The sequence below is a fragment of the Otolemur garnettii genome, unplaced genomic scaffold (assembly GCF_000181295.1).
Source record: "Otolemur garnettii isolate 467f Iridium unplaced genomic scaffold, OtoGar3 scaffold00003, whole genome shotgun sequence".
In the NCBI taxonomy this organism is placed as follows: Eukaryota; Metazoa; Chordata; class Mammalia; order Primates; family Galagidae; genus Otolemur; species Otolemur garnettii.
This window is the reverse complement of record NW_003852398.1, coordinates 6559427-6582333: the sequence shown is the minus strand read 5'-3', so window position 1 is coordinate 6582333 and position 22907 is coordinate 6559427. Positions and strand designations below refer to the sequence as shown.

Sequence of the window (22907 nt, the reverse complement as noted above, 5' to 3'; positions counted from 1 at the left end):
TGTGTGTGTGTGTGTGTGTGTGTGCACGTGCACACGTCTATTTGTCTACAGATAATACCTACCTCATAGAGCATCATCATGAATAAGTCAGCTATTGTGCATGTAGATATCTGGTAGATACATGAATTAATGAGTATTTGTTGAATGAATGAGTGGATGAGTGAATCTTCACTTGGGAGAGCATGCTTCTTCCTTTGAGAGGTAAGGATGATCTGGTAATCTTCAGTTTTTCCTTACTAACTCTGTCACTGAGCAAAGAAAACTCATTCGTTCATTCACTCAGCATGGATTGACTGTACCCTTGTCAGAAACCAGAGGGTGGGCAGAAAGGCCAGAGTTAAATCAGTATTGGTTTCTGCCCTTGAGGAACTTGCAGTCCAGAGGGAGAGACAAGGAAGGGAAGGAACGATGGAACCAAGGTAATGAGTGCTCTGGTAGGGAGAGAAGTCCTGTGTGTTCTGGGAACCTTCATAGGGCTGTGGAGGGATTCCTGGAGGGGATGACACCAGAACTAAATTTTCAGGGATGAGCAGCAGGTGGTCAGACACATAAAGAGGGGAGGCACATTCCAAGCAGAGGAAACAGCATGTGCAAAGACTCTGAAGCAGAACCATGGAGGAGACCTTTGGGAAATAGTGCAGGATCTGTGGCTAAGTCCAAAGGGAACAGCAAGGGACAGGGGATTGGTAGAATTAGCCAGGCCACAAAAAGGCCTCGTAATTCATGTTGAACACTTTGGACTTTATCTTGATGACCTCACTTTATTCCCACTGCTCAGAGGCAGCTGTTTGCAAACACCTCCAGAAGCACTTTTGCTATTTCTAATCTGTAAAATGGAGCGATTTGTCTGTCCTCTGCTTCCTCAAAGGGCTGTGGGGAGGAGGAAGGTGGCATCCTGGCCTTCTTTCTGTTGCCTCTCCACTGCTGTCTTAGCCATGGTCAGCAGACAGCGTGGAGGTTAGCAGACCCAAGGGTGAAGTGGCCTCATGTTCCTCTGGGGAGGTCCCAAGTAGTTGGGAAAGATACCTGGGACACCATCACCGTCTTCTCAACAAGGAGCCCTTCTCTACTCCTTGAGTCCTGGCTGTCCTAGAGGGTCCTCTGGTGATCCAGGCGTCAGCCTCACTCCACCCCTTTCTTTGGCAGGCAGAACAGGAGGAAGCTAGGGGCCAGCCCCCGTGTCCTGCCCCTTTATCCAGGACTCCAGAATAGCTGGCAGTTAGGAGAGCTGAGGCTTTGACTCTGGTGCGATCTCCAGCTCAGTGGCCCCTAGTGCCCTCATCTGCCAGGAGGAGGGTCCCTGGGTGGCCATGGTAGCCCCAGACTCTGAGTTCTAATCCCGCATTCTGGCTGGGCAACTTCAGGCAAATTTCTGGGCCCCGTAAGCTTCAGTTTCTCCCTGTGGTAACAATCAGGTACCACCTGGCCAACTCACGGGGCTTCAGTGGGAGTGGGCATCCCATGGGGTCATGTGGTCACAGAGCAGTGGGCAATACAAATGAAAATGACATGTGTTAGCAACAGCAACTTCCCTGCTGCACAAAATAGGGCTGGTGTTGGGGTTTGAGAATGCATTAAGTGCTGTAAAGATAAAGAAAATTATTCAGGGGCCCCAGCCAACTCTCAGGTGCACTGAGGCCCTAAAGAGGCAGCTCATGGGCTGCAAAGAGGGGGGAAGCAGCTCCCAAAGGGCCTTGTATCCTTGGGGTCCAATGGTGTGCCTGTGTGGCCTTGAGTCTGCATATATGTGGTGACTACAGTGTCATTTTGCACTGTGCAAAAATCTGCATGCCTGTGTGTGTTTGTCTCTCTGTCTTGTATAGGATCCTACGGATGTGCTTCTGGGTGTATTATGGGCCTTGAGTCTGCGTGTACAACAGCGGTATCTGTGTGGGCTTGAGGGACCTGTGTCCATATGTTTGTGGGACTATGTGTGCACACATGCCTGCGTGATTATGAGGCCATATGTTGCTGGGCTCGTGAACTGCAAATATGGTGTGTATGTGTGTGGCCTAGAGGAAATGACTGGGCAGGGGTCTGAGAGCTGCCTGGGCAGGGAATACCCAGTGTCAATCAAAACATTTTCGGTGGGAGCCCTGGCAGCTTAGACTTGGGGGAACCGAAGCACCTCCTTAGCCTTCCAAGGTGCAAACTTTGCATTTCAGGACCACAGGACCTGAATCCAGGAGATGGACCCGAACTTTGCCCTCTCTATAAGAAGCCACAGTGTGGCTGCGGGTCTTTGCCATCTGGAGGGAGAGCTCACAGAAGGGAGATGGAGGCCTAAATCTATCACTGTCGCCTCAAGCACTAACTCAACCCCTGCCCCGTAGCTGATGGCTAAGAAATTACTGCCTGGGAGAGGAAGAGAGAGGGGGCAGAAACATAAAACCGAGAAAGCAAGGGCCCAGGGGGCGGAGGGCTCTTTCCTCCTCCCCAATCCCAGGTCATTAACAGGTGGGGCCTGGCATACAGAATTCCCCAGGGCCCTCCAGGCCGTATGGAGCAGGAGGAGCCCTCTTCCTCCCCTCCCCCCACAACCCATTTTAGACGGATGTTTTGCACCCCTCCTGGGTGAGACAGAATTTCCCCCACCTCACAAATGCAGGCAGTAGATTAAATGAGATTTTGAAATCCCATGCACCCTACACGGGACACAAACACGGCCGGGGGTGGGGGAGCGGGGGGCAATTTGCAGCTCCCTGAACTGCAGACGCCCACCAGCTAGGTGCCTAGCCTCAGGGCAGGACTGGGGAGGTGTCTGTCTGCCTGGGAAGCATCCTCAGGGGGTCCAGTGCAAGCCCTGGCGCAGGCCCCGGGCCAGGGTCCCCACGCAGCCCTGGCCCCCGCCCCGCCCGCCGGTGGCTACCCGCCGGCCGCTCCCTCGGCTGCTCCTCTGACTGGCCCGGAGCGCTGGCAGGAGTGGGGGACGGGCGCGCGGCGGCTCCGCGCCGGGCGCGGGCTCTGTTCATTCATGATTGGTACTCGGCCCCCGGAGACCCAGCCCGAGCGCCGGGAGGGGAGCCGAGCGTGCGGCAGGAGGGGCGGGCGGAGCGCGGCTCCCGCACCGCGCGCGGCGCTGGCTCGGCAGCCTCGGCCGGGCGGGCGCCGGCCCCGTGTCCAGCGCCTGGCGGGCTGCGGGGCACCGTCCTCGGCCGGCGGCGAGGGGACCGGCAGTGGCCGGATCCTCGTGCCGGGGAGCGTTCCGCAGGCTCGCGGGGAGCGGCTGGCCCCGTGAGTCAGTGCATGTGCGGGCTGAAGACGGAAGCCAGGAGCCTCGGCGCCCCAGCCCCTCGCTCTCCCAAGACCGAGCTGCAGGCGAGCTGCCAGGGTCTTGCTGCTTTTTTCTCTGGACTCAGATCCAGAGTAGACAATCCACACTGATTTCTTTCCAGGGGAGGGGAGGGACAGGGCTTGGGGTCCCAAGTCGCACGCAAGTCTTCGCTGCCATGGGGGCCGTCATGGGCACCTTCTCATCTCTGCAAACCAAACAAAGGCGACCCTCTAAAGGTAAGCCACCTCCTTCTTCCTTTTGTTCCCCTGGCTGGGTTTGGGGGTGCTGGGTGCTGAGATGGGGTGTGCCACCTGCTTCCCTTCGTCCGGACCCAGCTCTTGGTGAGGAGCTGGGACAGGTTCTTCTGTCCATAGGAGTGAGAAACCGGTGGGAGGGTTGGTGTGAACACCCAGAGGAGGGAGCCAGAGTGGGTGCTGACCTCGAGGGTTACTGGACCCCTCTGGGACACCCGGTGCGCGGACCCTCCTCCGGGGGAATCTCTAAGACAGAAGGAAGGGACAAATTCACAGGTGGGGGAGACTGGATTCTCTGGTGGAAGTGTTGTGGAGCTCTTCCCGTTCCCATGACGGCTGGCGTTGGTGCGACTGTGAGCACCTAGCGAGGGTGCTCACACAAGCTCCTCCTGGGCTACACCAGGAGAGTCCCAGCATGAGGGAGAGGGTTTGCTGTCTGCCCACCCCGGTAAACCTCTGCAAGCCAAAAGGAGTCAGCTGCTGCCAGGTGGTACAAACTCCCAAGGCTTATGTCTTGGTGGCTCAGGGAATCAGGAGAGAGGGTTTCACACAAGCTTGCTGCCAAGCTCAGGGAACCTCAGGGGACTTGAGGGCACCACCAAGGGGTGGCCAAGAGGTGAGTTGACAACAAGGATTAAAAAGCATAATACCCCGGAGTCCCTTCTGTCTGGATCTCATTCCACAGCTGCCTTTCTCTAGCTGAAAAGCACCCGATCTCACCAGTGGGAGAGTTGTCAAATGGGGTCCTGTGAAGTTGGGCCCAGGGGGACTATGCAGGCCGCCTGACCAGCAGTTAGAAAGTTGGTTGTTGAAATAAGAGACCGAAAGGGCAAGGAAAAGGGAAACGATGGGTTTGCTTTTGTTTAATGTTCACCTTCCAGCCCTTTCCAGGTAACTAGGACCAATGCAATTGTGTGTGGTAGGATTTTAAGTAACCTGGCACTTAAATGTTCAAGTTCTACCATTTGGAACCCAGATCCTGGTTACAGGCAGGGGTGATAGCTCCCACCCCTTATGTGGCTATTGAGTAGAAATGGTGGGGGAAGGGTGAGTGCCAAGTTCATGATAAGGACTTGGCTGGTCTCAACTGACTTGGGACTTCAGCACTTCCCTTGAGTTAGCGGTCCTTAAAGGATCCCGGAAGAAAGGGTCCAGGCTTCTGGCTCAGCCCCACACGCGACTGGCTGAGCACAAGGAGACATCTCTGGGTATAGATCCTAGGGGATGAAGCTGAGTTAGCAATTACAGCCTAAAACATGGGAAGAGGCTTCAGCCCATTTGCCCAACTGAGGCAAATGGCAGGGAAGTGACTGGTTGTCCTTTTACCAGTCCTGAGCAGGACAGGTCTGCAAGCCTTGGCCCAGGGCCTTGACATTCAGAGTTCCGCCTCTCACAGATCCTGGGATGGTGCTGGAATGGGGGTAAGGCTCAGCACCAAATACAGGTCTTTTCTCTTCCATCTGTTTGACTACCAGGAGGTTGCAGAGACGGGGACTATGGAGACAGGAAACTTGTGTGTGTGTGGGGGGGGTTATTTTAAAATATTTTTATTGTCTATGGCCCTTCTGGGAGACAGCTCGGTGTTACAAAAAGATCTAGGGCTCTAGGATCAAGCAGAGTCTGGGAGTCAATCCCAGCCCATCACTCCCTCCAGGACCGTAGGCAAGTCAGTCCCCTACCACTCTAAGCTTCAGTTTTCTTACCCATAAAATGGGTGTGAATGAGAATGCTACTTCTAGGAAAAAAATCGGGTATGTAGGAAATAGTGGGAGAGCTGACCCTGTCTCACGTACTGCGTCGCCTGAAACTTCCAAGACCCAGAGGAGATTGTAAGGATGTGGGGATCAAATGAATAACAAGTATAGACTGGAAGAGAGTAGGAACTCAGACATCACTGTCTAATATTCCCTCTCCCTACCCCAAACTCCAGCTTCCCCTGGATGAATTCCTGTAGGATTCCAAGAAGCCAAAGCTCTTTGCTTCTCTCTCTCAGGATTCTAGCAAAGAGAAGAGGGGTTTCCAGCATTTAGTGTGCCCCTACTGTGTGCCTGGCATGGTGCTGAGTGTTTCATCTGCACACTCTCAACAGTGGTTGTCTGAGGCTCACTGCAGGTCCAAGGCCATTGGGGAGACCCCCAGGACAAGCCACCTAAGCCCTGAGTGCTTAGCCTCTCTTGCACAGAGCCTCATGCCACTGGTTTGGATTGTCCAAGAGTCCAGCTGCATATATTCTCCCAGGCATTAGCCCCTAGAGTAGAGTCTTATCTCACTGGCTTGCTCAGTGAAATGCCAGACAGCAGAGATCCTTCCAAAGGAGACAGCTTGGAAATGTGGAGAGAGCCCTGGCTGGGGAGGGTAGTGGGTTAGGGGTCCCATCGCTTTCCATCGTGGGGCCTTGTTGTCTCCTTTGTAAAAGGAGAGAGAGTTAGATTAGAAATTTCTGCAGGTTCTATTTGGTTCTCAAATTCTAAGATTTTATTGTTGATGCTTCCACCGGAGCTACTGCTATGATCTCTGGGACGTGAGTGAGGCTCAGATCTAATTAAAAGCAGTCAGAAGAGAGCGGTTGGGATTTTCAACTCAGGCATCAGTCTCCCTGCTGGGTTCAAATCCAGGCTCTGCCACTTACTAACCGTATGACTAAGCCTTGTTTTTCTCAACTATAAAACAGGGACAGTAGTGGTTACCTTCTTAAAATAGATGTTGTGTTGTGTGAATGTCAAAGATAATGCAAGTCTGATGTTCAGCACAGGCTCTGTGACATAGGAAGGGGTCAGCAAATTTTAGGTACTATTCAGTTTATGGCCTTATTGTTCACGGCTTCCAAATGCTCAGAGTAAGGCCATCTTGGAAATAGGCAGTACCTCTGAGAATCTTAACAGCTCATTTCTGGAGTCCTCTTCTAGCCCTTCCCAGGTAAGTAAGACCAAAAACTCAGGCGCACACATACTGGTCCTTTTCTGCAACCCCCACTGACCTCTGCTCTGTTGCTGGTCCTGAAAACATCATAGCCTGCTCTACTGAAACCCTGAATGCTTTGAAAATACAATGTGGAAGTACATACATATTTTTTTAAATAGGGCAAAAACTCTGTGTGATTAGTGCTGCAAGAGGAATGTATGAGGCTAACCTGGCTGTTCAGAAAGAGCCCCCTAAAGGCAGCAGAAATCTGAAGTCATTTAAGGGCCACCGAATAAAAATATTCGACTTCATTTCCTGCCCTTCTCTCTGTTTGGGATCTTTGTGTGTCTTTGATTAAAAATTGGAAAAGCTCTGCTTTGGGGATTCAGCCTCTGCATCCCAGTCCCAGGTAGAATTTCTAGCTCAACGGGTTTGCATGTGCTTATCATACCAAGGACACTGCTTGAATGGGTAAGTGAGCAGGTTAGGGTGTCAGGGATAACCAGAGGAGGATCGTGCAGGCACAGCTGCTGGGCCTGTGGGGGGCCAGAGAGCTCAGAGACAACATCACTAGACCAACGCCATCTCTAAAGAGATTTTCCTATGAGCCAAGAATCCCACCTTGCAGGCATGGCTGGGTTTTTAATCCTTCATGACCAAGTAAAAGCATTCAGAACTTTCTGAAAGAGCAGGGCTTTGGATCTCCAGAATGCTCACAGAGTTGGGGAGCAAACCAAATCTCATAGCTAGTAGATATTTTTTTCAAAGGCCAGTTGGCAAGTGATAGGTGAATATGCCTGTATGGCGCTGGTCTCCCAGCTTCTAGACCAAGGAGCACCTGAAGAGCTTACAGAAGCAGCGTGTGTCTGAGGAGCTGGGTTTGGGGCTTTGTTGGTCAGGGCGGCATGTTTAGCCTACAGAGATCTGGGAGACCAATGAGAGGCAGAGAGGCCAAGAGAAGCAATAGTCCTGTCCTCTCACAGCCCTGGGCTCAAGGGACTTTCGGCAAGTTATTTCACCTTGGAAATGCCAATTACTCTGACTATCGAGGAGGAATACTAATTTATAGAGACCTTTGTGCCTCGGGCTTTACCAGTCTCAGCATCTTTGCCCATCCTTTTAACTCTGCCATTCTCTTTCCCCCAGTCCTGCCTCCTTGTCTGATAGTTAAAATTCCACCTACGTTCCAAGACCACTCAGCTCTTTCCATATTCAAGAAACCTTTTCTAAGCCCCAGAGGGAAGTGACTTCTCCCATCTGAATTCCTAAATTGTTTCAAGGTGTACACTCTTATGATTCACAAGTCGTGCTAGGGATTAGGCAATCAGTGAAAGTGTTAAACCTTCTTGCCAACTAGAGTACAGGTTTCTTGGGGCAGAACCTTGTCTGACTCATTCTGCACAACCCCCAGCTTGGTTCGTTGCACGTAGTAGGTACTGTTTTCTGAAGGAAATTATAAATAATGGAATGGTTGGCTGCTCTCCATTACTTCCTAGAATTATAGACCCTGTGGGAAAAGTTAGCTGGAATTTCAGTTACCAGCACTCCGCCTGGAGTGAATTCTGTTATTTGGTCTGCTGGCTTTGAATTGACTTTGTCCATGAAATGTATTGAATCTGTTTACCATTTAGCAAGAAAGTGCTGAGAACAGTGTTCCTACTCCCAGCCCCCTGATAATCACAAAAGCGTGGGGAGCCCACATGCAGTGCTAAGCACCATTCTGGTCCCTCAATCCCAGAAGAAGCTTGGTAGAGCTCAAAATGAACAGAAAAATGGAAGTGGAGAAGACTGGAAGATGGAGGTGAGGGGACTTACTGCCTAAAATTCATGGGGTTTTTCAACCTGATCCCTGGAAAAGGACCAAGGCTTGAACCTCCCCTTGTCCACCCGGAAGGACTTTGTTCCAGAAATGCTTTGTAAATGTGCAAATGCGTACCTTAATAAGTGAGTGAGAGGATGAATGATTGAATGAGAGAATCAATAAATGAGCAGGCAAATGAATTATCCAATGAATGATAGAAGGAATGATTGAATAACTGAGTTCATGAATGAATGCATGAACAAATTAATGTGTCTATTATGAGTGAATGAAAGATGAAGTCCTAGAGATGCTATAATAAAAGACTATCTTTTCACTAAAAGCATCGATAGTTATGCTTTTCAAATCCTGGTTCTGAGCCCCCAACCATGAAATTTGGAAGGAGTCAAGGGTACAAGAAGCCTTGGTGCATATAATTAATAGTAAACTTACAGCAAGTACTTCTTAGGAAGCTAAAAATCATAAATTCAGTTGAGAAGAGTCTTGGTAATTTTTTGGATCCCAGTAGATGTATAGTTCCTTGGGGAAGGTGGGAAGATGGAAGGGTATTTCTAAATTTTCACTCTTTTGTTGAAACAAAATAGGGCCTGACCCACGAGGACTTCCCTTCTGTCCCGTGTAAGCCAGGTTCCCTTTACCTTGTCTGACTGAGATCAGAGCATGTGCATTTGTCCACTTACTATTCATTCACGTAGCCAATCTCATAATTGTCCTTTAACATTACTTCCTTGATGTTATTTCAGCCCAAGATCCATTCCAGCTTCCTCAGTTCCCTTCTACCTCTATCTCCTCATTTGCCTGGCCAACTCCTACACATCCTTCAAAGCCTTGTTCAGTGTCACCCCTGTGGAAAGCACTCCCAGGCTCCTGCAGTCAAAGCATAGTTCTTCTCATCTCTGTTATATCTCTGTTCCCCACAGACGTTGCTGCTTTCCCAATCCTGAACACAATGTAAAGGTTTACACATTTAGGTTTACACATTTACCTCTCTAACTATTTCTCAGGGACCAAGTCCCATTTTAGGGCCTCTGTCAGGCCTGACACTGGGTCCAGGTGTGATAGATGTTGACTGCATAGAGATAAGCGTGGATCAGCGAGGCTGTGTGCTCTTGATGGCTCTGAGTAATGTGGGAACACGGTGGTACGGATAAGAAATCCAGGTCTGCTCCTGGAGAGAAGCACTGAAAAATCCACATAATGGCCCAGGAATTGGAGTCAGTGTTCCCAGTCATCAGGCAGAGAAGGAGCAGCATTTGGGGAGGAGGGTTAGAGAGAGAGGAGAGAGAGAGAGAGACTTATTAAAAGTCCCGGGGCCTTCAGAGAAACTTGACTTATCTTTAAATGTTTCACCTCCCTCCAGGTAGTATTCTAAATAGGTCACCTTCTGCAAGCAGTAGTCAGTTGGGATATTGCTAGCTTCTGGGGCCCTAGCCTGGTAGTAGTACTTTGGATTGATTATTATTCAGACCAAACTAAAAGCCTCATTAGTGCAGTGGGGAGAAGGAGGAACCATACCCGACTCAAATCGTGGAACTAAAAGTAGGATTATATAACTGTTAGCACCACTTAGGGAGAAAGTCTTGAGTGGAACCCTCCTCTGAAAATCCATAGCTGATCCTCTGTAAAAAGAGTGTCCCGCTTATAGGAAGACCTTATAGTCCTTAGACCTCAAAGGGCTGTGTGCAGAGAAGGCCAGGAGGGAGGGAAACGGTGTTAAACCCACGGCAGAATGATTTCGGCCACCGTGGCTAATGCTGGCTTTGCTGCTTTTGTTCCATCTTAGGGCGGGCCCTGTCCCCTGTGTGGCTCCACCTGCATGACCAGGTTACCCTTGGTGATTTCTTGGTCCCTTTGAGCTGTCCCTTCTGATACGCAGAGCTACTGCATGCATGGTCATCAAAACCCTAAGCCTCAAACTACAGCCCGCCGAGGACATTTATCCGGCTCACCAGGTGTTTTTGCTGCCGCTGCCTATCCTGCTTAGTAGCCGACTCGTCCCGGGGCCCGCAGTCCGGCCCTCCAATGGTCTGAGGGACAGTGAACTGGCCCCCTGTTTAAAAAGTTTGAGGACCCCTGCTAAGCCGTTTCTCTGGTGATCTCCGTGGGAAGTGGTCAAATTATATGATAAAAGAAAGTCTCAACTATGAGCTATGATAATGTGGCATGTCTGCTAAGAGTAATAACAGTACTAGCTGAAGTTGGCCCGGCTTTGACTCAGCACTAGGCACTGTGCTCTGCCCTTTTCTGTGTTACTTTGTTAACTCCAACTCTGGAGGACAAGACACTCTCATAGTTCCCATTTTGCAGAAGAGGAAGCTGAGGCTCCAAGAAAGGAAAGTGCCTTGTTCAAGGTCACAGAGCCTGGGGACAGCAGAGCCTGGTTCTGGCTGATCCCAAACCTGAGCTTTTAACCACTACACCAACCTCCTCCTCTCCTGGCTTTGCCTAAAGAATCAGGAGGGGCCTGAGTGGAAAAACAGCCCAAATGGGTGTATGGATGTTGGGGAGAAGGCATTCAGGGGTAGACCAGGGCACCTCATTAGCCACACTGAGCAACTGAGCTACTGGCAGGTCCTGAGCAAAATGCTTTGAGCCCCATCTCAAACCACCTCTGGATCCATTTCCATTTTATCTGACACTGCAAAAGCCTGAATATGAAATGATTGGGGGCAGAAGGCCAATTAGCAAATTTATTAATAGGATTAAACATCTCTCCTCTGCTCTAATCATTCATGTGAACTAAATTTTCTCCCTTTGTTATCGCCATCAGTGCCTGTCATTGAAGGCTCAAGCATTTAAATATCTCTAAGGATGTTAGGATTTCAAACATTCAGAATCAGACACCAGGATTAGTCAGGATTTTCGTCTGGTCTGGAAAGGTGGAGAGTTCCCTCCAGAGAAGGCAAGAGGTTTGCCCAGTCACACAGCTTGAGTGTCAGGCCTGGCTCTGGAACCCCAAGGCTTCCCCAGCCCTGCTTATCTCATATGAATTGCTGTGGTGTCAGATTTTCCCTGATTAACACTTCTCCAATTCAGCTTTCCTCTCTTTCTCCCTCCCTTCCTCCCCCCATCCCCCCTCCCTTCCTTCCTCCTTTTCTTAAATAATAAAACAGAAGTACAGGACCATGTATGCCAATTTAGCTTAAATTTACTGATTTGAAGTGTTATTCCAGCCAAGTGAGAGCCCGATTCTCGATTCTACCAGGCATCACCTTAGCTCTACCTCCAAGTTTTCTGCTACCTAAAGATATGATGAGGAGGCAGATAAGTCAGCGGCTTCATCTAAGTTGTTTCTAAGAACATAGGCCAGAACAAGGTACAAGACAGAGCCACGTGGACTGTCACTAGAGACCTCTCCATGCAAGGGATGAAATTGGTGATTCTCAGAATCCCAGAGCAGGCTGGCTGGTTTATGTGCAAAGCCTTTGTGTGTGATTTGAAGGCAGAAAACTGACAGAAGTTAGTAAGAGTCTAGATAGACTAAGGAAGGATCTGAAGCATGAAAGCCAAATGCCTTTTCCAGGGAGCCTACTAGGACCTCACTGTTGGGGACAAAAAATTCTAATATCATCTTTCTTTTTAGAGTAGTAGTCCTATGACAGTTATATTGCTATTTTCACTTTGCAGAGTAGGAAACTGAGGCTCAAGGAGGATCTTGGTTGGCTCATGATTGGAGAGCAAGCCCCTAGAGCCTTTCTGATTGCAAGGCACCCTCACATGGCCTCCTGCCTGCAGCTTGAGGGCATGTCCAGGACATGCAAGCCTCTAATGGCCAGGAAGAGGCTGGGCAATTACTGCCAGCTTTCCAGCTCCTGGGGACCAAAAATGACAGCTACCAGCCTCCTCTTGACCCTGCCAGCTCTTCACCCGTGCCAGCCATGGACCCAGAGTAAGAGGAAGGCTGTGGGAGACCATGTGGTTCCCAGCTGCCTCAGGGAAGCCAGTGCATTTGCATCCATGTGGCTGAGGCTGCACTTTCTCTCCATCTCTGGGATTCACCGATGTGTGACTCTCCCAGATGGCCAGATCGCACACCCGCAGGGGTCTCCTAGGGAGGCTTCCCCACTCACTAAAGTTGTGGGCAGCGTGGGGCTTGCTTCCTTCCTTTCTCCTGTGCTCAGCCAGCCCTGGCTGGGTTAGGACTCTAAGCCCTGAAGGCCGTGGTACTACAATGTGTGTCCCCCACTTCCCCACCAAGAGCTAAGGAAACAGTAAAATAAGTCTAAGGAAGTCTGCTAAAATCTGGCTTTTCCCCTGATGACTACTTTGGTGACTTTTTTTGGTAATATATAGGCTTTCAAAACAGTTTCTTTTTCCCCCCACAATTTTTGGTGCCTCTACTATGATGGTGCTTTAATTATCTTCTTATATACCTATTAGAAAGTTCAGCATCAGAGCCAGAACCAGATAGGAAAAAGAAAAAACTGATCTGTATTGGTCACCTACTATGTGCCAGGGACTGTGTAAGGTATTGACAAAATAACAGTAACAAAAGAAAATATTTAAGTTGTTCTTGCAGTAATGATAACAAGAATAGCAGGAAGAAGAAATGACATTTGAGTAGCACTTTGTGCTAAGTACTCATCTAGGTGCTGTTGATACTAAACTAATTTAATCCTCACAACAACTGTTGAGATGGGTACTGTGAATAGCCCCAGGTGACAGATGAAATCTCATACCGTGAGATTTTTCTATTTTCTAGATGAGGAGACTGAGGTTCAGGAAGAAGTGACTTGCCCAAGTCCCCCCAGGTGACTGGGGGCAGCACAGGAGTCACACCAGACTTGATGGCCTCCAAAGCCCTTATTGACTCTCTCAGTGCAGGTCTGACACATTTCCTTGAAGCAACTTGTTATTTGATGTGTCCCAGGGCTACAAATTAAAGGCTTGGGACTAAAGATTGAGCATTGAGTCTTGTCCTGATCTTCTTGGGGACACCTGGTCATGTCCAATGCCTGTTATATCCATCCTCACTTTGTGCTACCATCTCATCTCCCCAGTTCTTCCCTCGCTGAGTGACCACTTGACACACTAGTCCATGTTGTGCCTCTCTACTGGGCACAGGCTCCCATCAGCCTTCTCCTAAAGAAGCAGCTGTTGGAAGGAGGTGAGAGCTACGTAGCACACAGTCTTGGCCCTCAAGGAGCTTCACTCTGGTGATAATAGTGATAATAACAGCAAATTTATGGAACTTTGACCATGCACCTGATTCTTTAGGACTTCTAGTATCCTGAGGCTGTAAGCAATATCAGTAGACCCTTTCCAGATGAGGAGACCAAAGGCTAGAGAGTGTAAGCAATGTCCAGTACCTCACTTCTTGTAAGTGGGCAAACTAGGATGTGAGCCCAGATGGTTTGGCTCCAGTACCTGCAGGGTGATCATTGGATGAGGCTGCACCTGGGCCTAACTACACTGCACTACAGATTGTGTGACAGCTTGGGGGCTCAGAGGAGGGAGAAAGGGGCTGGAGAGTCGGAGAGGATGCCTGAAAGGGGTGGTATGGAGCTCAGTGGAAGAGCTGGGGCTTGGCACAAGTGCAAATGTAGGTTAATGAAGGTCTAGGCAGGAGGAACAGGATGAGCGGGATGGAAATAGGCAACAAGAAGGGAGGAGGAATGAAGAAGAAGTGATGATGTGTACTTTCGAGGCTTGGGAGTTTTAACAGAAAGGCTGTCACCAGACATTGGAGTGAACAGGATGGAGGCAGAGGCCAGAATGAGACTGACCATGTTCAGGAGGGCGGGAAAGGGGTCCTGGGAGGCAACAGATAGCAGGGGTGAGGAAAGGGCTGAGTGAGCAGGATGGGGACTGTGTGACAGCACATAAAAGCATGCAACGGTAATAGACACCACTCAGCAAGACACTGCCACATGTTGACACGGACACAACTACGAGACACTGATAAACCAAAGATGCGACTCCTTACCGAGTTGTTTGTACAGTGCTGCCAACATGGGCACACAGTGCCAAGCTTGCAGTATTAGTCGTCAGACTGGGGATTTATTTACACTCCTTGGTTATAGCAACGGGTAGCAATGATCTTGGTGTTGGTGGTGGTGATGGGGGTGGTATTATTAGCAGTAGGTCATGATTATAGGAGTAATAATTGACGAGGCAGAGGCATTGGTGACAGTAAGGTAGCAGTGGTATTAACGGTTGTAGTAATGGTGATGATGGAGAACAATGATGGTAGTGGGAACGGTGAGATTATAGCAGGGATAATGTTGCTCTTATAGAGCTGCTGGTGGGGGTGCTGACGGCAATGGTGGTAGGGATGGCAGTGGTTATGGAGGTGGTGTTGGTGTGGATAAGAGTGATAATAACGATGGTGTGGAAGTGACGGTGATGATAGTGATTGCATGTGTCGGAGGCAGTCATGATGATAGCAGGGCTGATGCTGGTGATGGTGGTGGTGACACAGTGGTATTCGTAGGGTGGTGGTGGCAGGGGTGGTAGCAGCACTAGTAGATGGCAGCGATCATTCCCTTTGTCCACACTATCTTCTTTGTCTAGGCTGCACAGGATTTCCAACCCTGTGCAGAACTTGAATTCCCCCAGATGTATTTGTCAAAAGTGGAAAAGAATGAGACAAATCGGCTCATCCCTCCAGAGTTCTTCTCTTATTCATTGGTACTTTCAGAATCATTAAACAGATGCTACCTTCTTGACATTTGCATTCCAACATGTAGCACAGTGCCATGCCTGGTACATAGTCAAGTCTTCAATAAATATTTGTGAAATGAGGGATAAACTAGCAGAAGGACACAGGCCTTGCTCCTGGATGAACTCATCAGAGTCAAATGTCCCATCTTCCAAGACAATGTCGGGGTTGTCAGGCACCAGTCCCCGTCACATCAGAATACACCTGCATTGACACCAGGAGGCATGGGCAGTGCAGTGATGCTTGTCACCTGGCAAGCTGGAAAGGCTTGTTGGCATCTATTCTGCCCCTGGGTGTCATCTTGGCCTGATCCTTGTCCCCAACACCCTGCCCTCAGAGGTAAGGCCTGGTCTGCTCTGCATAAACTAATCACAAGGAACAGTGGAGAAAGCAGCATGTCCCTGCTCTAGAGAGCTGCTGCCTCTCTCCATGCAGCAGAAACAAGAGGCACGTCCTGGCTCTGGAGACGCTCTTGGCAGCAAGTCCTCCCATGACAGTGAGAGGGATTACAGAAGTGGTTTCAGGTGCCAGTGCCTACACAGCCCACCCTCTCTCCACTAGCAGGTCACAGGCACCTGTAGAGCCTCCATTCACAGTGTACAGAAATGGAATGAGCCTGTGCCAACCTCTTAGGGTTTTCATGGCTTTCAGACTCATGGCACATAGTGAGAGCTCAATAAATGGTCGCAGCTATTAATTTTGGTATCATTTATTATTTTGTTACTAGTGGAGACAGTGAGCTAATAGGTGGTGGAGCAAAGTAGAACAGAGACTCTGTGTCTCTTTGGTGGGACACGTGTGACTTGGATTCACCGTGAACCTCCTAATCCTGGCACTGAGATGGGTCCTGTGAAGGGGCACATGGTGCTGGTGGGGTTTTTGAAAAACATGGGATGAACCATGGGCACTTGGGCCCAAGTGTGATTCTGCTGAATAAGGAAGAAGAGCTGAATAGTCTTGGATTTAAACCCCAGACTTGCTTTGCCCTGGCTGCGAGACCTTAGAGACTCGCCTAGGGTCTCACAGAGAGGCTCTGAGGCTCTGCTGCTGAGCCTCAGTTTCTTTGTGTGGCTAGTGAGGTTAGCTGTATTGACCAAATTGACTCCTTGGGAAGAGCACGGAAAATAAAGTATAAATGGAGTGAGGGTGGGGATTTGTCTCTGAGGCAGCACAGGATGGAAGGTAATGGAAAGACCAAAGTGGTTTTGGGATTAGAGCTGCCTGCAGCCTTTATCTGTCTCTGGAGTTGATTTATTATTCCCCCAAATCCTGGAAGAGAGTCAAGAAAAGGGAGGAAGGAAGAGAGGGAGATGGGTAATAGAGTATGGGAGAAAATGTAGACGTGGAGAGAGCAGGTAGCAGCTGCCTGCCTGTAGCAAGCACTCCATATAGGGAGAATTAATTGGTTGTTGTCATTTTTATTGTTGTGATTGTTCTTGGTAAAAGATGTAGAAGGGAATCCAGGTAGAAAGCACTCAAGGAGAGATGCAGGGTGAGTGAGAGCCTGAGATGAACAAAGCCCAGCCTGAATTTCTCCAAGCTGACACAGCAGCCTGTGCAGTCTGCAGAAGGTGGAAACTGAGGCGGGTTATTCCCTGAACCTCTAATACCACCCAGAGACTACATATCAAACAAGGGGAGATCATCAAAGGGTGCCTGGTGTGTGTGCATGCGTGTAGGGAAAGATAAAGCATACGTCTTTGCATGTAATGTCAGACGGTGTGCTGGAGACTCTCCCTAAATTATCTCATGCAATTATTGCATAATCCCTAGGAGGCAAATATTCCTATCATAGTTATCTTATAGATGAGAAAACTGAAGCTCAGGGAGGAGAAGTGAGGAGCAGCCTAAGGTCACAGAGTTGCTAGTGCAAGGACGGCATTGGAACCCAGGCCTGTGTGTCCCTCTAGTCTCAGAGATTCTACACCTACCACCTAGTATTAGCTCCATCTGACACTTGGGGAAACTGAGGCTTGGGAAAGCTGTTTCATTGCACAGCCTGCTTGAAGCAGCAGGAGGCTACATCCCAACTCCGTCAGCTCCTCGGTGCCCTCCCTCACACATCTCTGGACAACACAAGACTCTTCTATGTCCTTTCTTCCTTCCCCCTCTTTCTTGACTGTCTTTCCAAACTTTGGGGGAGCAATAAACCAAAGTTTCTCTCTTTGCCTGTCAAGAGACAGAAACACGGTAGGAAGCTCCAGTCTTAATCATTTTGCGGTTTGTAGTATCTGCATCTAAGCTGCCCAGGAAACAAAGCCTCCTCCCCTACTCAGGCATTGCTCTAGTATGCTGGTGGGCAGCAGCAGCCTGACTCCAGGGCTGGCCTGCATTGCCCCTACCCTTCTCACACAGCATCTGCTTAATCCAGGGGAGCTCCACGTCCTGGGGATGTGCACAGACTTAGAAGCCAGGCAGTGCTGTTCTGGAACTTGGCTCTGCCTTTCTTGAGTCATGTGGCCTTGGTTAAGGGATCTGCCCTGTCTGAACCTCAAATCCTCCTTCTATGAAAGAGAGGTGGTATCTCTCTCTTATGATTGCTGTGAGGATTAATTGGAAAGGTGTACATAAAACACCTGCTCCATAATTGGCACTCATTGGAAAGCTAACAACTGATCTGCAAGTCTCAGGTTGCAGACTTGATTAGAACAGGTCCCTCTGCAGCCACAACCATAGTCCCTAGCACAAACATGGCAACTCCCGGCATGGGCTGTTCCTCAGCCATTACCCCCAGTAGACATTGATCATCCATCCTTCACAAGACTTTTTCCTTCTAAGCTAGAATGTGACCTCAGAATTCTTCTTAACAAAGCACTCCAAGAAGTCACTACCATTTGAGTATAATTGGTGTGAGAGAAAGCTGAAGTTTATTTGCAACTCAGTTCTGATCCAGTCCATGTTGCTGGCTCAGCTGCTGCTCAGTGCAGGCTATCTCTTTGCTCTGTTTTTGTGAATGTACTTTTCTCTGTGTGTGTGTGTGAGGGGGGTGTGTGTATGTGTGTGTTTAAACTCTTCTTCCAGAGTGAAAAACTATTCTAGTCATTTGTGTATTGGTATATTTGTAAATCTCTGGACTTTCAGAATAGCACTTGCAATGTTGCATCTAAGGCTTGGTATCTCCAAGTAATATCAGCTCACATCTTCGAGGACGGTAGGTGGGAATCATGTTAGAATGTGGGGAAGCAAAATCCACACAAACATGCACCCTCAGCCATCTTTAAGAGTGACACAAGAGATGGCATGTGAATGTGAAGTCTTCGAAAGATTTAACAATTGATTGGCTGACAGCCATAATCTCAAGAAGGCAGACTTTGAATATGTGGGTCACTACAAAAGTTTTGAGACACACAAAAATCAAGAACCATAAAATCCAGTGGAACCAGAAAAAAGCCTCAATAGCAAATACAGTTCTTAGAAATAAAAACAAATCTGGAGGCATCACCTTGCCAGATTTCAGGTTATATTATAAGACTATAGTAATCAAAACAGCATGGTAATGGCACAAAAATAGAGATGTAAATCTATGGAATAGGGTAGAGAATCTAGAGATGAACCCAGCCATATATCATCATTTAATCTTTGATAAACTTAACAAAAACATGCAATGGGGAAAAGAACCCTTATTTAACCAATGGGGTTGGGAGAACTCATTATCCACATGTAGAAAACTGGAACTGGACCCACGCCTCTCACCATTGACAAAAATTGATTCTCATTGAATAAAAAATTTAAATTTAAGACAAGAAACAAGGAAAACTCTGGAAGAGAGTGTGGGGAAAACACTTGAAGATATTGGCCTGGGAAAAAACTTTATGAGGAAGACTCCCACCCCCAGAAATTGCAGCAACACCAAAAATAAATAACTGGGATTTGATCAAGCTAAAAAGTTTTTGCATAGCTAAGAGTACCACAAACAAAGCAAACAGACAGTCTTTGGAATGGAAGAATATTTTTGCATGTTACGAATCTGACAAAGGCCTGATAACTAGAATCTACAAAGAACTCAAATTAAACAATAAGAAAAGTGCAAACAAGCCTCTCTGTAAGTGAGGAAGAGATTTGAACAGAAACTTCTCTGAGGATGACACACAAATGGCCAACAAATGCATGAAAAAATGTTCATCATTGTTAATCATCAGAGAAATATAAATCAAAACCACTCTAGGATCTCACCTAACCCCAGCAACATTAGCCTACATCACAGTCCCAAAACACCAGATGCTGGTGTGGATGTGGAGAAAAGGGAATACTTCTACACTGCTGGTGGGATTGCAAACTAATACAGCCTTTTTGGAGAGAAGTATAGAGAATCCTCAAAGATCTAAAAGTAGACCTTCCATTTGACCCTGCAATCCCATTACTAGGCATCTACCCCAAAGAACAAAAATTATTTTACCACAAAGACTTTTGCACCAGAATGTTTACTGAGGCTCAATTCATAATTGCCAAGTTCTGGAAGCAACCTAAGTGCCCATCAACCCATGAATGGATCAGCAAACTGTGGTATATCTATGCCATGGAATAGTATTCAGCCATTAAAAAAGGTAGAGAGGCTCAGTGCTTGTAGCTCAAGCGGCTAAGGCGCCAGCCACATACACCAGAGATGGTGGGTTCAAATCCAGCCTGGACCTGCCAAACAACAATGACAACTACAACCAAAAAATAGTTGGGCATTGTGGCAGGCTCCTGTAGCCCCAGCTACTTGGAAGGCCGAGGCAAGAGAATCGCTTAAGCCCAGGAGCTGAAGGTTGATGTGAGCTGTGAGGCCATGGCACTCTATCCAGGGCGGCAGCTTGAGGCTTCGTCTCAAAAATAAATAAATAAATAAATAAATAAACAAATAAATAAGATGGAGATTTTACATCTTTTACGCTTACCTGGATGGAGTTGAAATACATTCTTCTTAGTAAAGTATTGCAATAATGGAAAAATAAATATCCAACGTACTCCATACTAATATGAAATCAATATATAAACAATTACATGCTCATAAAAGCAATAAAACACTAATATAGTCTAGTTTGGGGGTAGAGGGAAGTGGGAGTGGGAGGGTAAGGGACGTTTGGCAGAAGGAGGGAGGGCATGAGGCAGGATCTTACCAACTATAAACATTGTAAGGGTGTATAACATGCCCTCTGGGTGAGGGGCTATTCTACAAATGGAACTTTACCCTGGAAGTAAGAACAATGTAACCTAAAAATTGTACCATCATATTAATTTAAAAAAAATACTTAAAAAACAAACATAAAATCCACATGGATGGAAACAAATGAAACCCTCCCAGTGACACTGGTAAGCTGAGTAAGTTGAAACTTGCATGGATGAATCAGAAAGGACACTGTCAACTATGTTTCTTGGGAGTAAAATAATAGACCATGACACAGTCTGTCTCAAAACTTTCATAGTGACCTGTACAACAATTTATATTTCAGGGCAATGCTAGCTGCTATAGCAAGTAAACCCCAATATTGCAGTGGTCTAACGGAAAGCATTGCATTTCTCCTTCATGTAACTTCACTGTGGGTATTCCTGGTGAGCAAGTAGCGCCCTTCCATGTGGTCACTCAGTGACCCACACTCCTTCCATCTTGTCACTCCCCAGTCTTAGGGCTCATCTACATCTGGCTGAAGGGAAGAGAGAAGGCATACTGCTTCTTAAGCACTTTGACCTGGCAGTGACAAACATCACTTGTGCTCAATTTTATTGGGGAGAGCTTGCTCCCCCACTCCCTCCAGAGGGGAGGAGTGAAGAGGGCAGAGAGTGTGGCCTCTGGCTAGCCCAACAACTCCAGTTTCAGGGAAACATATGATGGAGTTGAAGACCACAGCTGAGTCAGATCACAGACAGAAATTCAGGCCTGAGCACCCCATCAACTGGGTGGAGTCCTGGCTGAGCAAGAGGTCAGCCCAGATGCTGTTTGGTCATCTTGGATGTAGAGCAGGGCAGCTCAAGAATGAGAGTCCAGCTGGTAGGGGCCACACCAAACCTGTCTAGGGATGTCCTGCCCTGACCAGAGACAAGGCCTGTGTGATGTTAACTGCCTCCTTCCCAAGGACAGGATGCAGCAGGTGGTCAGAGCCTGATGCTGTTACACATTTGGCAGTTCAGCCAGCATCCCCGATAGGTCTGGGGTCACCAGGAACCTTACTGTTACAATGTGCCTCCCAGGCAGCTCTGCGTCAGGGAGAGACATTGCTGGTCAGGACATTTCCGGCATCCTTGTTCCTCGTGGCAGCTGCATTTCTCACTGTGGTTTATGTATTGGTCACATCTGAGTTAATGGGAGTATTCTCCTGACAGCGTGTTCCTCCTGGGTGTGCCAGCAAACCTCCAAGGCTGACTGCCAGAGGCTGGGGAATTCGCCAAGGTAAATGCCACCTTGTGAGGTCTTTGGGAAGCAGCCAGCAGCCTCCCCCGGGCAGGACTCCTGCCGCACCACAAGGCTTCTGTGGCCAGACTGTGAGCCCTTAGGAGCCACATCCATAGCCCCACAGATCTGAGTCTGCTTTCCAGCTGTGTGTGGGACATTCTGGCAGCTTTACCCTGATCTCTGCAAGAAAGAGAGCATGAAGGAGAGAAAGTGGAAAAAAAAATACGCTGTTTAGACTTTTCCTCCAAAGCAGACCTCCTGAGCCTCCTCTGAACAGGACTTGGAACAAAGGAATCTTGGTGCTTTGATTATCATGTCTGCAGCAGTTGTTGAAATGAATCTGACACTCACCAGTGCCTTGATAGGAATTATAATTACATCGGAAGACCCCAGGCAGCCGAGTAAACTGATTAGCTGCTGCTCTGAGTTGATAGATTTTTTTCCCCTCTGGGTCATGTGGGAGATGGTGGGAGCATGTTGGGTGGGGAGAGGCTGAGGTGGGTTGTGTACATCCAGGAAGCCCAATCAAGTGGTGGGTACAGGTCCCCCAAAGGGATGGTCTGCCAGGCGCCCACCTGCCCCCGCATGGTATGGTACGTCTCAGCTCCCCCAGCCAGGGACTGTGCTCTGATCTTGTGCTCAGCGCTCTGATCTTGTGCAGAGAGCTGTCCTCAGAGCAGGCTGAGGGCGTCTGCACGGGTAGGCGATGCTCTGGGAAGCCCTCCCCCGGGAAAGCCGACGTGTTCTGCCAGGCATAATGATTGCATGGATAATTACACGATTCAGAACCTGCTGGAGAATGCTGGGCTGGTGCCAGAGCAGAAAGGCAGCGTTCCGGATTGCGGCCGGTTACCACATCTCACAGTCAACTTTGAAAGAAGCGGGCAATCAGTCTCCCTCCTGAGAATTCTACCTGGCAGGGCCAGAACATGGAAACCTCCTCCCCACTCCCCCACCCATCCTCTTACAGGAGGGGGTTCCCAGGCTTCTGACCTAAGCCTTCTTCCACACATCACCTCCTGGCGGCAGCTCAGCCCCTCTCACCACACCTACAGGTTGATAACACCAAGTGCTCCTCCAGCCAAGCATCTCCAGATATGCACAGGGCATCTCCTTCACATGTCCCCTCCAGCTCATTATGCCCCAGGCCTGGCTACTTCCCTTCTGCCCTGGTCTGCTTCTCAGTCCATATTCTCTTCCCAGCTAGTACCACCCATCTCCCCAGACCCCCAGCAAGGCACTCAGGAGTCCCCCTAACCTCCTCCTCCTCCTCCCCCACCTCCTGTGTGCCATCCGAAGCCAGATCACATCATCACTTCTGCAGACACGTGTCTCGTCTCCTGCCTCACTTCATAGCCCCACGTGCACAGCCCAGGTCCAGGCTCCACATCATCTCTGGCTTTCTTGTAGTGGCCCCTCCCTGGCTTTCCCACCTCCACCCTAGTCCCCTAGAGACTAACTTCCCACAGCCTCCAGAGCCATTGTCTTCGTGAAAATCTGCTTGCATCTTCCCACACCTGGACTAGTGTCCCCTCACCCTCAGAACAACTTAACTTGTCCCCTTCAGGCTGTGCTCAAGGCCCTTCTCAAAATGCCTCATTCCTGCCAGTGTCGTGGCAACCAGCCCT

The 22907-nt window shown here is 48.8% G+C and overlaps 1 protein-coding gene across 3 annotated transcripts in view; it reads left to right on the top strand.

Moving 5' to 3' along the window:
* The window catches only part of KCNIP1 (potassium voltage-gated channel interacting protein 1), a 374830-nt gene that overhangs the window by 140075 nt on the left and 211848 nt on the right, over nucleotides 1-22907 (top strand). For 2 of the 3 annotated variants that reach the window (XM_003781951.1, XM_003781953.1), the window contains exon 1: nucleotides 2931-3510. The exons of the other annotated variant lie outside the window; for it this stretch is intronic. In XM_003781951.1, the coding sequence (XP_003781999.1) occupies nucleotides 3450-3510 (61 nt within the window). In that variant the 5' untranslated portion in view covers nucleotides 2931-3449. Of the gene's footprint in view, nucleotides 1-2930; nucleotides 3511-22907 lie in introns of those variants that run through there. 3 annotated transcript variants of the gene reach the window in all.